Below are 17,280 nucleotides of genomic sequence, written 5' to 3'. Positions count from 1 at the left end.
TCATATTTTCCAAATTCAGTTCAAAAACAATTCCTTACAAATTATATTTTGCCCACTCAAAATGTTAAAAATTAATATTTCACAGCATTTGTTTCAGCCCTTGAACTTTATTTTCTAATTTCACCCGACACTTGATAATGCATTTCTTTCTTTTTCTTTTCTTTTTTTTTAATTTTTTTTTGTTATTTGTGTATACTTATCAATGCTGGCTATAATGCAAAGTAAGAGTTCATTGAGATAATAAATATTTTCTATGTAGATTAGGTTAAAATCTATTGCATTTAAATTAAGAAAAACATTGCCTACTCCTTGCGTATATCCAGTTATCCATTCATATGCCAAATCAATTAAAAAAATGTTTTTGGCTGTAATGGGATGTTTTTGATCATTCATTGAAAAAAAAATGATAGAACAATAATAAATTAAAAAAATCTCTATTGATTGATTTGTGTACGATAAATATTTATTAGAGACTTAACTGTAATTTATATATAAGACCTAATTATATTTTGTGAACTAAATATTATATTGTGCATAGAATTTGATTACGATTATTTCTAATCATTCTTCGACACTCAATTGATGATCAATCACTCCAAAATAATTATTCAATTCGTATTTCAAACACTTATTTAATAAGGATTCCAACTACAACTTTAATCAATATCTTTCTACCAAACTCTCTACTCAGTTAGGCAATATCTACGCAATAGGCAACATAATATCTATTTAATTGGGATTATTTATTATTCTTTTACTAAGTTAAGAATCAAAGTGGTTATTTGAAATATCCCGAATTTTTATTTTCGAAACTTTCAAATTTAATTTAAACCAAAAATCGAAAATTTTTACTATGTGGACTGTAATTATAATACAGTTCCAAATTCGAGCCCAAACTTTCCGAATTGGCCCCAAGCCCAAAAGCAAATTATTCGAAATCTTCGATTTGAAAACACTTAAAATTTTTGAGAAATAATATGAAACTCCGGTAATTAATTTATGATGAATATATATATATATATATATATATATATATATATATATATATATATATATATATATATATTGTTTTATATATATATAGAAATCAACAAATTTCTATAAAATCAACAAAATAGTAAAATCTCACATGTTTAAACCTTACCAAATTTCTCAGTCAAGTAAAAAAGAATTTGTAAATAAATTAAAAGATCAATTAAGTAGACTTCATGTTAGTTCTGCGACTATTCGACAAATAGCTCCTGACACTCCTCAAGCATCTGTAAATATGATAGAAGAAAACACCAACTCTAATGTTAGTGAACCTGACTCAGAAAATATTAAACAATTTGAAATCAATCCTATAAATCATCATAGAGAAATAGTAAACAGAGCACCAGACTTAGGAATTATTGATAAACCTAATACTATATCTCAATTTAAATATAATGCTTCAACAATTTATGAATGGAACATAGATGGTTTAAGTGAATATAATATCTTAAGTATTTTACAACAAATGACAATGGCTGCAAATGCTTATAAAACACAGTCAATCATTTCTGATAAGGCTATAGCAGAAATCTTAATTGCTGGATTTACCGGCCAACTTAAAGGATGGTGGGATTATCATCTCACTGACCAACAACATTTAGAAATCCTAAATTCAATTCAAATAGATGATGAAGGTGAACCGATATATGATGAAAATGGTGAAGTAATTCAAGATGCAGTATCATCTTTAATTCTCACTATTTCACTTCATTTTATAGGAGATCCATCTCACTTAAAAGATAAAAATGCAGAGTTACTTAGTAATTTAAAATGTAAACATTTAGGTGATTTTCAACATTATAAAACGACTTTTCTCACTAGATTAATGTTAAGGGAAGACTCTAATCAAAGCTTTTGGAAAGAAAAGTTTTTAGCTGGATTACCTTATTTCTTGGGAGAAAAGATTAGAAATCAAATTAAACAACAACATGGTCAACCTATACCCTATAGTAAATTAACCTATGGACAATTAATTAGTATAATTCAAAAGGAAGGTTTACAAATATGTCATGATCTAAAACTTCAAAGAAAGATAAAATATGAAATGCAGAAAACTAAAAAAGAATTAGGATCTTTTTGTAAACAATTTGACTATAGTATAACTTCTCCACAGAAATGTGAGGGCCAATGTTCTAAAACAAATAAACCTAAAAAATATTATAGAAATAAATACTATAAAAAACAATATAGATCTACACCTAGTCAAGATAAATTTTATAGTAAAAAGAGAACAAAATCTTCTTATAGAAACAAAAATAAACAACCTTCTAAATCTACAACTAAAACTTCTTATAAAAATTTGACTTGTTACAATTGTGGTAAAAAAAGGCATACATCTAAATTTTGTAAATTTAATAAAAGATTACATGAATTAAATTTGGAAGATAATGTTTTAAATAAAATATATGAACTATATATTGATTCAGATTCTTCGGAATCTGAGATTAATGAAAGTGAAAATCAAATTGATGAATTAGGAACTACTACAAGTTCTTCCAGTTCATCAAAATTTTCTTTAAACATGTTATCTAAAGATCAAAGTAATTTATTAACAGTAGTTAATAGAATTGAAGATCAAGAAACTAGAGCTAAACTTCTTAAAAAACTAATAAAAAGTTTTGAAGACGAAGATGACATAAAAAATATTACTCCTAAAATTCAGTCTAACACTTATGATTTAACTTCCATTTTAAATAAAAATAAACCTAAAAAGGTCGATGCGGATGAATCTACTAAAGAATTATATAAAGAAATTAAGATGCTAAAAAATGAAGTAAAAGAATTAAAAACCCAACTTCAACAAAACTCTAAAAAAATAAAAATACTAGAATCTCAACTTATTTCTAGTTCTTCCTCAGAAGAAGACGAACCAGAAAATAATTTAAAAATAAATGAATTAGATGAAGATATAGACTGTAATTTTCTCAATTTATTACAAGAAATTACTTCACGAAAATATTTAGTAAAAATAAACATTCAAATAAATGATTTTATGATAGATGCAATTGCACTCTTTGACACAGGTGCAGATTTAAACTGTATAAAATCTGATCTAGTTCCTAAAAGATATTGGTTAAAAACTAGTGAAAAATTAAGTACAGCCAACAAATCTAAACTTGAAATTATAGGAAAAACAGATGCAATAATCATAGATCAAGCCTTAGAAATAAACACAGTATTTTTACTTTCACATCAGATAGATTATATGGTAATATTAGGCACTCCATTTATAAATCTCATCATACCATATTCAGTTAAAGAGGATTGTATTAAATTTAAAATAAAAAATTGCAAAGCTCAATTGGAATTTACGGAAAAACCTAAAAAGAAACAATTAAATTTGTTAAAAGCTCATTCTATTAAAATGTTAGAAATAAATTCTTTAATCAAATCTAAAGAAGAAGACTTAAAAGATTTGAAAAATAATGCATGTTTAAATAGAATTACAAACCAATTAAATTCTGATTATATCCAAAATAAAATCTCAACTCTAAAAAATTTTATGGAAAACAAATTATGTGCTGACCATCCAAATGCTTTTTGGGATCGTAAACAACACATAGTGGACTTACCATATGAAAACGATTTTGATGAAAAAACTATTAAAACTAAAGCTAGACCCATTCAGATGAGTCCTGAATTAATTGACCATTGTAAAAATGAAATTCAAGATTTACTTAATAAAAAATTAATTTCTAAATCTAGAAGTCCATGGTCTTGTGCAGCTTTTTATGTGAATAAAAACGCTGAAATAGAACGAGGTGCTCCCAGATTAGTAATAAATTATAAACCATTAAATACAGCTTTAAAATGGATTAGGTATCCTATTCCAAATAAAAAAGATCTATTAAAGCAACTCTATAATGCAAATATTTTTAGTAAATTTGATATGAAATCTGGCTATTGGCAGATTCAAATTGACCCTAACGACAGATATAAAACAACATTTACAGTTCCATTTGGTCAATACGAATGGAATGTAATGCCTTTTGGATTAAAAAATGCTCCTTCTGAATTTCAGAGGATCATGAATGATATTTTTAACCCATATTATAAATTTTGTATTGTTTATATTGATGATGTGCTTATATTTAGTACAACTCTAGAAGATCATTTTAAACATTTAAAAACATTTTGTATGATCATCGAGAAAAATGGCTTAGCATTGAGTAAAGCTAAAATGGATTTATTTAAAACTAAAATAAGATTTTTAGGACATCATATAGAACAAGGTAAGATTCAACCTATAGAAAGAGCACTAGTATTTGGTGAAAAATTTCCTGATGAAATTTCTAATAAACCCCAATTACAACGTTTTCTTGGTTGTTTAAATTATGTAATTGATTTTTATCCAAATTTAAATTGCATGATAAAACCTTTACATAATAGACTTTGTAAAAATGCTGGTCCTTGGACAACTCAGCATACTCAACTAGTAAAAAAGATAAAATCATTAGTAAAAGAAATCCCTTACTTATATATTCCTGATCCTAATGCTTTTAAAATTGTTGAAACTGATGCTTCTAATATTGGTTATGGCGGCATTTTAAAACAAAAAATTAATAGTAAAGAAAGAATAAACAAACTGATGCTTCTAATATTGGTGGTGGTGACCTTGCAACTTTCTGGGCGGTTTCACTTTTCCGTCCACCGGGCGGCGGCGGCGGCGGCGGTTCGGGATCGGCCGGCGAGACTCCGGCGAGACTTCAAAAGGCAGAATGCTCTCCTCTTCGTGCGGATCATGGAAATAAAATCCGATTTTCAATCGGTACATTGTAAGGCTTAATTGTCCATTTTTCGGTATAAGGTTTACAACTTGAATTAACTAATTAATTGGATATAAGATTAATTGAATTATTAAAAGTTGGGAGTTTTATGAAATTAAATTGCAATTTGTGAGTAAATCCCAAATTTAATGACTTAATGAATTAATCGAGTGTCAAGTGGATTAAATTGAATATTATAAAATGTAGTTCATGAATATTAGTTATAATATCGACTTTGAAATATGAAGTTTTGCTAATAATTATATACGTTAATTTTTGGAATTTAATAAGTATAAATTGGAGAAATTATAATGTAAGGTATAGATAAATAAAATTCATGATATTATGGAAATTAAAAACTTATTGGTGATAGAATTATCAAGTGCCTATGTATGGTGAATGACTAATAAGTGATGTTTATGGTGGACGGGATCGGTTAATGTGAGTTGCCCGATGGATGGGCCGTGTGTTGACATGTGAGAAATATAAAATTGAGTAGTATAGTTTATAAGGGAAATGCCGTCGAAATTTCGGTAAAACACTTAAGAAAACTCTTAAAAGATAGTACGATTAAAATTATTATCGTTATTAATATTATGTTGTCACCCGTATTATTATTATTATTAGTATTATTATGACTATCAGTATTTATAAGAACATTACTTAACGAATGACCAAACGTTTTATATAAAACTAATAACTTTGAAATAAATATATAAATGAGGAAAACCCAACATATATGCACATATAATAAATGAATTAAATGGCTGGTAACCAAAACTAATAAAAGAATGTGAAATATAAGTTTTCGAATTAAAATTTTTATTTAGAATTTTCTTGTTTATTTTAAAGGTTTATAAAATACCAAAATGCGAGGACAAAAGCTGGAAGCATGTGGCTAAAAAGGCAGTCCTTTTAAAGGACAATAAAGAACTGTGAGTAGTGTTAGATAACTAGTATCATCCGCCTGCATTCATGCATTCACAGCTAAATGTTATCATGCATTATTGCCATATTGTGATGCATTATTTGTTGATATTAAATATTGCTTGATTACTTGTGATGTGATATTGCTGTGCTTTGTGTGGAATTGGGATGAAGTGGGTCACCATGGGTTTGTGAGACTGAATCTGTTATATGGATCCTGATTCTGTTTCTGATACTGATTTTGATTTTGATTCTGTTATATGGATCCTGATTCTGATTTCTGTTAGCCGGGTAAATGGGAGATCGGCGCCCCCGTGTGCACCTACTGTTCTGATCTGTATGTTCTGGAAAACCACATGATGGCTTCTTGTTGTTGGCACCTGATAATCTAGATTTGATTGTAGCCCGCAGGGTGGCCTCCTGTTGTGAGCACTTGATGATCGAGATTGGATGGAGACCACCGAGTTGCCTCCTGTTGGTATTTTTTTTTTAAACAAAAAAAAAAAAAAAAGATAGTGAGACTGGAAAAATAATCAGAGGACCGACAGTGTGAGGATTATACCGGTCAGCCAGAATGGGGGATTGGCTCCCTGGTGCACATGTGAGTGGATGGGCCATGTGGGAGGACGGCTCATCGGGTTTCAGTGACTCCACTGACTAATTTCCACGTGATATGATTATATGAAGGTGATAATACTTGTGATTGCTGTTGTATTGCCATTTGTGTGACAAACTGCATGATCATAAACTTCAACAGTGACCAGATAAAAATATTTTAGCATCTGTGTGACTGTGTGGGGTGAGAGGGTTATCTAACCCTACTCATTGAGTTTGGCGCTCACCCCTGCCTACTTTTTTTTTTCCAGGTAATAGAAAGAAAGGAAAGCCCTATGGAGTTGAAATACTTATTATAGAAGACTTTTAATGATAGAAATAACGATGTGAATGTAAAGGTAGAGTTCCGCAATTGTATTCCAGTTGGTTTGTAAATAAATAATAAAAGTCCATATTACATATATGAACTGTATTTTGAATGCATATGTATAATAAGTAATGGGCCTGAATCCATAATTATGAATAGAATGTAAGATTTAAATAAGTTAGGCTTACTACGGGCTTTGGGGGCCTTAAGCCCACCCAAATCCTAGTGCCGGTCCGGCCACGGAAATGGTTCGTGACATTACTGACTTAAGAGCCGCTCTTTTCTCTCCCTTCTCCATCCATGTCTTACAGATTTCTATATCGGTGTATTATGGATAAATTTTTATGAATATATCACCTGTAAATGCTAGCTAAAATGCCAAGCAAGAGTTGATCGAGACTTTTCTATGTATTTTAGGTTAAAATCTATTGCATTTTGGCAGAAATAACAAGTTAATTAAGAAGAGGCTTCTAAGTTAAAAGAAAAGAATTGCCTACTCCCTAGTGTATATCCACTCACATTCTAAATCAATCAAAAAGATGTTTTTGACTGTAATGAGTTATTTCTGTCTATTCACTAAGAAAAATATAAAACAACAATAAATTAAAGAAAAACCTTTATTTTTTTAGAAGAAAGAAAATATCTATTAATTGATTTGTCGTACGAAATTATCTCATAGTGTAAGTATAGGCAAATTTTATCATATAAATTATAGGTCAAAACGATGAGATATTTTAAGGATACAACATCTCCTTTTGAAATTCACCACTTGGAAAAAATGAGATTCCCTCCCAAATTTCATTAATATGAAAATCTTTTTGTCTCTAATATGAATTTTTTTTATTATTTAAATATTTTTTATCGAAACCATTTTAATGATTCTTAACAAAATACTATATATTTGCTTACTTTTCACTAATCAGTGATTACATTCTATATTTGCACCAAAACCACTAAATCAATTACTTGTCTTAGTGAAATAGCCATTTGGTTATTTAAATATCTGTTGATATTGAAATCATTATTTATTCATTTGATTTTTCAACTTTTTATATTGCAGCGAAAACATCGATTGACATTATAGTTTTAGTGCAACAGACTCTCTATTATAACATGTAGTAAATAGTTTCCATTTTGAATCAAATTGGTAAATAGTTTTTGAAACAACATTATTTTTGTTAATGTCTTTATCAATGGCAAGTAAAAGTTGATTGAGATAATTTTTTTTTTTTTAAGTTAAAATCTATTGCATTTCAAAAAATAGCATTTTGTTATAAATAATAACAAAAAACGATGATATATAGCAAGGACATGAAATTTCCTTTTAACTCATCAGAATAAAAAAAACGAAAATGATTTTTCCTTCCCAAACTTTTTTTTTATATGTATATATAAAGTCGGTTCATCTTGTACTGTCAATATCATTACAAATCATAATCAAGTCCTTATGGTTATGACTCACTAGTGTATCTTTACCCTTTTAGCAGCATTTTTGCATAGTATTGAGCTCCATGACTTTGCAGGTATGATATATTATTTTTTTTTTTTTTTTTTTGCAAACTTAATTAACTGAATTTAACTACTTACAAACTATCATTTCTCTGTGCAGGAGCTCAAACTATTGGTGTTAACTTATGGCAGAGTTGCTGACAACCTTCCCCTTCCTCATCAAGTAATACTGTGTGCAAATCCAAGAACATTCAAAGAATTGAAAAACGAAACCTAAATTACCCACTTCCCATTTCCCAAAATGCCATCAGATTCTTCTTCCACGGCAACTAGAAGATTAACCAAACCCCATAACACAGGAGCTCCACCGGCAGACCAGGAACACCTTCCATGCCCGCGCTGCGATTCTACTAACACTAAGTTCTGCTATTACAACAACTATATTTTTTCCCAGCCTCGTCATTTCTGTAAGTCTTGTCGCCGTTACTGGACCCACGGCGGCACCCTTCGTGACATTCCGGTTGGTGGTGACACTCGGAAAAATGCTAAAAGATCACGCACCAGTTCTAGTGGTTTTACTGTAGTAGGTCCTATGACGGCCACCACAGGTAACCATAACCTTCCATTACCGGCTACACCAGTACTGGTCCCACTTATGGCCAATCAAGCAACGTCTATACAGTTTGGCTGCGGTGGCGGTGATGGGAAGGGTAATGTGAGTGGTTCTAGTGGTAATTCTACAGTATCGGGTAGCTTTACTTCTTTGTTGAATACTCAGGGCCCTGGGTTTCTAGCATTGAGTGGGTTTGGGCTTGGACTTGGATCTGCGTTTGAATATATGGGCTTTGGGCTTGCAAGAGGAGTCTGGCCTTTTCCCGGTGTAGGAGATGGTGGTGCTGGTGGTGTTGGTGGCAATGGCGGTTCTGCTGGAGGAATGAGTAACACGTGGCAATTTCCCTTTTATAGTTTGCAGTATATATTTCAATTTGTATTTAATATATAATAATTGACTGATTTGATTTTTGAGGCCCACATTTAAATTTTAATTCCTGGCAAAATTTATAATGATTTGCTAGTTCAACATTAATTGAGTGCAATCATTCTCATAGCATAAGCATCACCCAATTTCTACTCTCCTATCCCAATGCATTACCTGCTCTACAGATTTGCAGTTGGACCTCTAGAACCTCAGCCTAATGAATAATCAAATTGCAAAAATTATATTTTCTTTTATTTTGCAATTATTAAAGGGGCATTTACATTAATTATGAGATAAAAAATTAATTATGGTGTCGCTTGGACACACTCTACATTTATAATTAATTTTAACTTCAATTTTCATAAATTTTCGAATAGAAGAAGAGATGACAATGATTTTTTCTCTGTTAACTAAATATGTTAACTAAATATTTTAAGTTCTAACAACAGAATCTAATTAGTCAGAAAAAAAAAAATACTCTCTCTGTCTTATAAATATATATTTACTTTATCTTTTTTTTTAGACCACTTTTATCACTACAAAAAAAACGGCATTTTGTGACCGACCAATCGGTCGCAAAATGCCAAAAAATCGGTCGCTAAATCAATTAGAGACCGATTTGCGACGAATACTGTCGGTCGCAAATAATCGGTCGCAAATCAGTCGCAAATCGGTCGCAGAAGTTATTCCTAATTTTGAAGCGCGCAATTTTGCGACGGAATAAAACGTAGTCGCAAATCGATCGCAAAATCGGTCGCAAATCCGTAGTACATTAGTCGCAAACTGAAAAACAAACTCCCGAGAATTTTTAGCACTACAATTAGCGACTGTTTGTCCATAGATCGCAAATCGATCGCAAAATTGCGACTGATTTGAATCGATCGCAAATCGGCGATTTTTTTTGTAGTGTATCGTGGAAGATACAATTATTTTCTTACTCTCGTAACCTACCTGATACTTTGTTAGTAACAACGTTTGCATTTTTTATTGAAAGTGACATATTATCTTAATATAGGGTATGTTAGGAAAAATGAAAGTAAAATTTAATATTATTCTAATAATATTAATTGCATTGTTTAATCTATGTAAAAATAAAAATAATCGTATCTTTTTAGGCAAAGAGAGTAATATAATAAAAAAATTAAAATTAAGCTTGACATGTATACTAGAATGGATTAAATTAAATAAGATACTGTTATTTTTCTTTAACATTAAATAAAAAGTTAAGGCCAAATCAAACTAAATTATATATGATATATATTATATATAAAATACGAGGATAATGAGTTCCTAAAATGCGTCGCTAAATTTTCAAATTGACAAAAATATTATGGATCGAGAACTTTAATTTTGTTGGTTGAAAAATAAATATAGTTTAATTTTAATTGTTTACGTCAATTTGCTATTTGAATCTAAATTTTATTAAGAAGTTTAATCTAATTTTAAATAGAAAATTTTCTAATTTAGTTTCATGCAAATTTGGATAAAAATAAAATAAAATATTATTATTTAGAAATTTTAATTTAATTGCTTAACTAATTTCCTATTATATAATGATTTGCTATATGTAAGGGAGAAAAAAAAAAACGATTACGTTATATTAATCCTATTATACTACTTTCTACATTGAAGGAAAAAAAAAACAACTGACTAATTTCTTTCTGTTATATTCATACCTTCTATTCGTGGGTAATATATATATATATATATAAATATTAATATAAATATAGAAATTATTAATATAAATTATTATTAATTATTAATATAAAATTATATATATAAATATAGATATTATTAATATATATAGATTTTGTTTTAAAAATGAGTTTGAAAATTAGCTTATTCGACTCAATTAGGAATATTAACTCGATTAGGAGTAAGAAATTAGCTTATTCCACAAATTATATGAAATCAATTATTTACATAAGCTAGTGTGAAAAAATTTATAGTGTTATCAAAATCCTTAATTGTAGCGGTATATATGATAAATCCCTCTTAACTTTTAGGGTGTCACAGTTGTTTTTTTTTTTTTAATTTATAGGGATTAATTTAGATATTTGGCTACATAATTAATTATTTCTTCTATATGTTTAGATTTTGATTTGATAGAAATAGAATAATAATAAGGAGATGACTGCAATAAATTGAATTTTTTTTATAAAAAGAAACCGAGCAAAGCTGAAATTTGTTTAGAACCAAATCAAACTAATTTAATTAAGCTTAGTTTGATTTACCTTTTTGATTTTTCCTTATTTTTTAAGATTTTAAAACTTAAATAGTTAAAAAAAAAAAGAATTTTCGATTTTTCTGTATACACTAAAATTGAACTGATAAATTTTGAAATCAAATCCATTCGATTCGGTGAATTCAGTCTATTTTTTCAGATAGTTCTCAGCCTAATCCAAATGATGAAATATGGTATGAATATAAAAATTTCCATTTAAAATTCACAAGGAAAATTTCTTTTCCTAAGATAGCATATATCTATTTACGTTAATTTTTTTTTTAATCTATAAAATCAGTCCATCTTATATTGTCAAAATCATTGCAAATCATAGATTCATAACTAAGTGCTCGTTAAGATTATCTATGGCTCGTCCTATCTTTAGCATTTTAGCAGCTTTTTTGCTTATTATCGAGTTCCATGACTTTGTTGGTATGTTATATTATTATTTTTCTGAAAAATATTATCATATTTGATTATTATTATACTTTGTACAAGTTTTTAGGATTTGTTGGGCAAAATTAACTGTTTTAGTTGTATTTGATTGTTAGTTATTAACTGTTTGAGTAGTCCTAAAACATTACAAGTTAAATGTTAGATTGGTTAATTTTTTATAAAACGCTACCTTAACTTCTAAATTGAATTGGTTAGACAGTTTAAACAAAAGTTTTTCTTCCCTTACTTCTTATTTAAGTTACACAGTTTTTTCCAAATGCTAATTTTCTTGCCTGGTAAACCACCATTGGTGCGATGCAGGAGCAGAAATTGGTGTGACCTTCTCAAGACTAGCAGACAACTTTCCACCAGCACAAGTAGCTGTAAAATTTGCTAAATCGAAGGGCTTCAAAAGAATTCGTCTTTACAAGCCCCATCACGATGCGTTACAAGCACTGAAAGGTCAGGGCATACAAGTGATCTTAGGAGTTGGCGACGACGAAGTTGAAGCAGTAAGTAAATCCGCTGCACCGAAATGGGTCAAAGACAATGTTGTGCCATATGCAAATCAAATAACCATTATAGCCATAGCTATTGGACATGATCTAATCCCTAATAGTAAATTAGCAGTTTACGTTCTTCCAGCACTGCAAGCAATGAAAGAAGCACTGGTAGATCATGGGCTTCCTTTTATTTCTGTAACAACGCCATTTACATTAGATACACTTCTTACACATTTTCCTCCATCCCATTCAACTTTTGATCCAGAAAAGATTTATCTTATTAAACCCATTATCAATTTCTTGGCAACTCAAAGTCCTCTTCTTTTATGCGATATTTACCCTTATGAAACTTATCTAAGGGACTCTCACCTTGTCAGTTTAAATTATGCTTTGCTTAATAATACAAATGTTGAGGTTGTAGATGTTCCATTCGGATATACCAATATGCTTGATGGTTTAGTAGATGCTTTTTACAGTGCAATTGAAAAACTTGAAAACCTTGAAGCAGGAACTGTTAAGATTGTTGTGAGTGAAACTGGGTGGCCGTTTTCTGAAGAAATATATGCTTCTGCTCAATATGCAAGAACGTATGCTTCAAATGTGTTCAAACGGGGACAAGCAAATACAGGAACACCGAAGAAACCTTCTTGGGCATTGGATGTTTTTGAATATAACTTGTTTTTTCAAAATAATGCTCCTCTAGATAAGAAACCATATGCTTTATTTTACCCTAATATGTCTGCCATCTATTAGTTAATTAGGGTTTGCATTGGATATTGTAAAATCTTGTCACTTTTTTATTTTATAACTTATTGTGTGTAAGAATAAATGTGAAATAATTTATATATTTTAAGATTTGCTCTTTGAAGTTTTCATATTTTCCAAATTCAGTTCGAAAAGAATTCCTTACAAATTATATTTTGCCCACTCAAAATGTAAAAAATTAATATTTCACAGCATTTGTTTCAGCCCTTGAACTTTATTTTCTAATTTCACCCTGCACTTAATAATGCATGCATTTCTTTCTTTTTCTTTTCTCTCTCTCTTTTTTTTTTTTTTTTCCGTTATTTGTGTATACCTATCAATGCTGGCTATAATGCCAAGTAAGAGTTCATTGAGATAATAAATATTTTCTATGTAGATTAGGTTAAAATCTATTGCATTTTGGCAGAAATAACAAGTTAATTAAGAAGAGGCTTATAAATTAAGAAAAGAATTGCCTACTCCTCGCGTATATCCAGTTATTCGTTCATATGCCAAATCAATTAAACAAATGTTTTTGGCTGTAATGGGATATTTTTGATCATTCATTGAAAAAAAAAATGATAGAACAATAATAAATTAAAAAAACTTCTATTGATTGATTTGTGTATGATAAATATTTATTAGAGACTTAACTGTAATTTATATATAAGACCTAATTATATTTTATGAACTAAATATTATATTGTGCATAGAATTTGATTACGATTATTTCTAATCATTCGTCAACACTCAATTCATGATCAATCACTCCAAAATAATTATTCAATTGGTATTTCAAACACTTGTTTAATAAGGATTCCAACTACAACTTTAATCAATATCTTTCTACCAAACTCTCTACTCAGTTAGGCAATATCTACGCAATAGGCAACATAATATCTATTTAATTGGGATTATTTATTATTCTTTTACTGAGTTAAGAATCAAAGTGGTTACTGATCTAAGAGCCCCTCTTTTCTCTCCCTTCTCCATCCATGTCTTACAGATTTCTATATCGGTATATTATGGATAAATTTTTCTGAATATATCACCTGTAAATGCTGGCTAAAATGCCAAGCAAGAGTTGATTGAGACTTTTCTATGTATTTTAGGTTAAAATCTATTGCATTTTGGCAAAAATAACAAGTTAATTAAGAAGAAGCTTATAAGTTAAAGGAAAAGAATTGCCTACTCCCTAGTGTATATTCGCTCACATTCTAAATCAATCAAAAAGATGTTTTTGATTGCAATGAGGTATTTCTGACCATTCACTGAGAAAAATATAAAACAAGAATAAATTAAAGAAAAACCTTTATTTTTTTTTAGAAGAAAGAAAATCTCTATTAATTGATTTGTCGTACGAAATTATCTCATAGTGTAAGTATAGGCAAATTTTATCATATAAATTATAGGTCAAAACGATGAGATATTATAAGGATACAACATCTCCTTTTGAAATTCACCACTTGGAAAAAATGAGATTCCCTCCCAAATTTCATTAATATGAAAATCTTTTTGTCTCTAATATGAAATTTTTTTATTATTTAAATATTTTTTATTGAAACCATTTTAATGATTCTTAACAAAATACTATATATTTGCTTACTTTTCACCCATCAATGATTACATTCTATATTTGCACCAAGACCAACAAATCATTTGTTCGTCTTAGTGAAATAGCCATTTGATTATTTAAATATTTTTTGATATTAAAGTCATTGTTTATTCATTTGATTTTTCAACTTTTTGCATTGCAGTGAAATTACTGATTGACGAAGTAGTTTTAGTGCAACATTCTCTGTATTACAGCACACAGTAAATAGTTTCCATTTTGCATCAAATTGGAAAATAGTTTTTGAAACAACATTATTTTTGTTAATGTCTTTATTAATGGGAAGTAAAAGTTGATTTTTAGGTTAGAGTCTATTGCATTTCAAAAAATAGCATTTTGTTATAAATAATAACAAAAAACGATGATATATGGGAAGGACATAAAATTTCCTTTTAACTCATCAGAATAAAAAAAAGAAAATGATTTTTCCTTCCCAAACTTTTTTTTTATATGTATAGTATTGTCAGTCCATCTTGTATTGTCAATATCATTACAAATCATAATCAAGTTCTTATGGTTATGGTTCACTCTATCTTTAGCCTTTTAGCAGCATTTTTGCTTAGTATTGAGCTCCATGACTTTGCAGGTATGATATATTATTTATTTATTTATTTTTTGCAAACTTAATTAACTGAATTTAACTACTTATAAACTATCATTTCTCTGTGCAGGAGCTCAAACTATTGGTGTTAACTTATGGCAGAGTTGCTGACAACCTTCCCTTTCCTCATCAAGTAATACTGTGTTACAACAACTAAGTTCTGCTATTACAACAGCTATAATTTTTCCCAGCCTCGTCATTTCTGTAAGTCTTGTCGCCGTTACTGGACCCACGGCGGCACCCTTCGTGACATTCCGGTTGGTGGTGGCACTCGGAAAAATGCTAAAAGATCACGCACCACTTCTAGTGGTTGTACTGTAGTAGGTCCTATGACGGCCACCACAGGTGACCATAACCTTCCATTACCGGCTACACCAGTACTGGTCCCACTTATGGCCAATCAAGCAACGTCTATACAGTTTGGCTGCGGTGGCGGTGATGGGAAGGGTAATGTGTGTGGTTCTAGTGGTAATTCTACAGTATCTGGTAGCTTTACTTCTCTGTTGAATACTCAGGGTCCTGGATTTCTAGCATTGAGTGGGTTTGGGGTTGGACTTGGATCTGGGTTTGAAGATATGGGCTTTGGGCTTGCAAGAGGAGTCTGGCCTTTTCCCGGTGTAGGAGAAGGTGGTGCCGGTGGTGTTGGTAGCAATGGCGGTTCTGCTGGAGGAATGAGTAACACGTGGCAATTTGAGAGTGGTGATAATGGATTTGTAGGTGGGGATTGCTTTTCTTGGCCAGATCTTGCTATTTCAACCCCAGGAAATGGTCTTAAATGAGATATTGTTCTTTTAGTAGTTCTTGTTTTTTCTCTTATAGGTTTAGACTTAGACCCAATTCTAGGAAAAAAAAAAAAAAAAAAAAAAATTAAAGAACCTTGTTTGACGGGTTTAGTTAATTAATTACTACTTACTATTAAGTGTTGAGAAGATAATTAGGTTTGAAAATTTTAATACAGACTTTTTATTGAATGATTATGGACTGACTAATCTTAATTTAATATGAAATTGACATTTAAATTTTAATTCTTAGTATAATTTATAATGATTTGCTAGTTCAACATTAATTGAGTGCAATCATTCTCATTGCATAAGCATCACCCAATTTCTACTCTCCTATCCCAATGCATTACCTGCTCTACAGAATTCTTGAATTGAAGTTTCATATGCCAGGACCCACAGAGTTGGACCTCTAGAACCTCAGCCTAATGGTTAATCAAATTGCAAAAATTATATTTTCTTTTATTTTGCAATTATTAAAGGAGCATTTACATGAATTATGAGATAAAAAATTAATTATGGTGTTGCTTGCACACGCTCTACGTTTATAATTAAATTTAACTTTAATTTTCATATTTTTCGAATGGAAAATGAGATGACAATGATTTTTTTTTTCTCGTTTAACTAGATATTTTGAATCCAAACCGTGAAATCTAATTAGTAAAAAAAAAAAAAATACTCTCTCTATAGTACAAATATTATTCTAATAATATTAATTGCTTTTTTTAATCTATATAAAAATAAAAATAATCGTATCTTTTTAGGCCAAAGAGAGTAATATAATAAAAAAATTAAAATTAAGCTTGACATGTATACTAGAATGGATTAAATTAAATAAAATAGATTTATTTTTCTTTAACATTAACTAAAAAGTTAAGGCCAAATCAAACTAAATTATATATCATGTATATTATATATAAAAGTACCACGATATTGACAAAAATATTATGGATCGAGAACTTTAATTATATTGGTTGAAAAATAAATATAGTTTAATTTTAATTGTTTACGTTAATTTGCTATTTGAATCTAAATTTTATTAAAAAGTTTAATCTAATTTTAAATAGAAAATTTTCTAATTTAGTTTCATGCAAATTTGGATAAAAATAAAATAAAATATTATTATTTAGAAATTTTAATTTAATTGCTTAACTAATTTCCTATTATATAATGATTTGCTATATGTAAGGGAGAAAAAAAAAACGATTACGTTATATTAATCCTATTATACTACTTTCTACATTGAAGGAAAAAAAAAAAACTGACTAATTTCTTTCTATTATATTCATACCTTCTATATGTGGGT

At 29.4% G+C, this 17,280-nt stretch overlaps 1 protein-coding gene and 2 pseudogenes across 2 annotated transcripts; all 3 read left to right on the top strand.

Moving 5' to 3' along the window:
* Positions 1-8,081: 8,081 nt before the first annotated feature.
* Positions 8,082-9,137, top strand: LOC119369151 (dof zinc finger protein DOF3.4 pseudogene; annotated as a pseudogene). Its single transcript, XR_016320124.1, has 2 exons — positions 8,082-8,171; positions 8,258-9,137. The product of XR_016320124.1 is annotated as a dof zinc finger protein DOF3.4 pseudogene (transcript).
* A 2,528-nt stretch (positions 9,138-11,665) lies between these two features.
* LOC149497921 (glucan endo-1,3-beta-glucosidase-like) lies at positions 11,666-12,991 on the top strand. The gene is made up of 2 exons (XM_089719310.1): positions 11,666-11,732; positions 12,057-12,991. Exons 1-2 carry the CDS (start codon positions 11,666-11,668, stop codon positions 12,989-12,991), a joined length of 1,002 nt encoding a protein of 333 aa, XP_089575436.1.
* A 2,275-nt stretch (positions 12,992-15,266) lies between these two features.
* On the top strand, positions 15,267-16,166 carry LOC119369228 (dof zinc finger protein DOF3.4 pseudogene; annotated as a pseudogene).
* The last annotated feature ends 1,114 nt before the right edge of the window (positions 16,167-17,280 follow it).

The sequence above is a fragment of the Jatropha curcas genome, chromosome 3 (genome assembly GCF_041381405.1).
Source record: "Jatropha curcas cultivar XTBG-Jc1 chromosome 3, XTBG_Jcur_1.0, whole genome shotgun sequence".
In the NCBI taxonomy this organism is placed as follows: Eukaryota; Viridiplantae; Streptophyta; class Magnoliopsida; order Malpighiales; family Euphorbiaceae; genus Jatropha; species Jatropha curcas.
The sequence above is the reverse complement of the archived record's forward strand: the minus strand, read 5'-3'. Positions and strand labels throughout refer to the sequence as shown.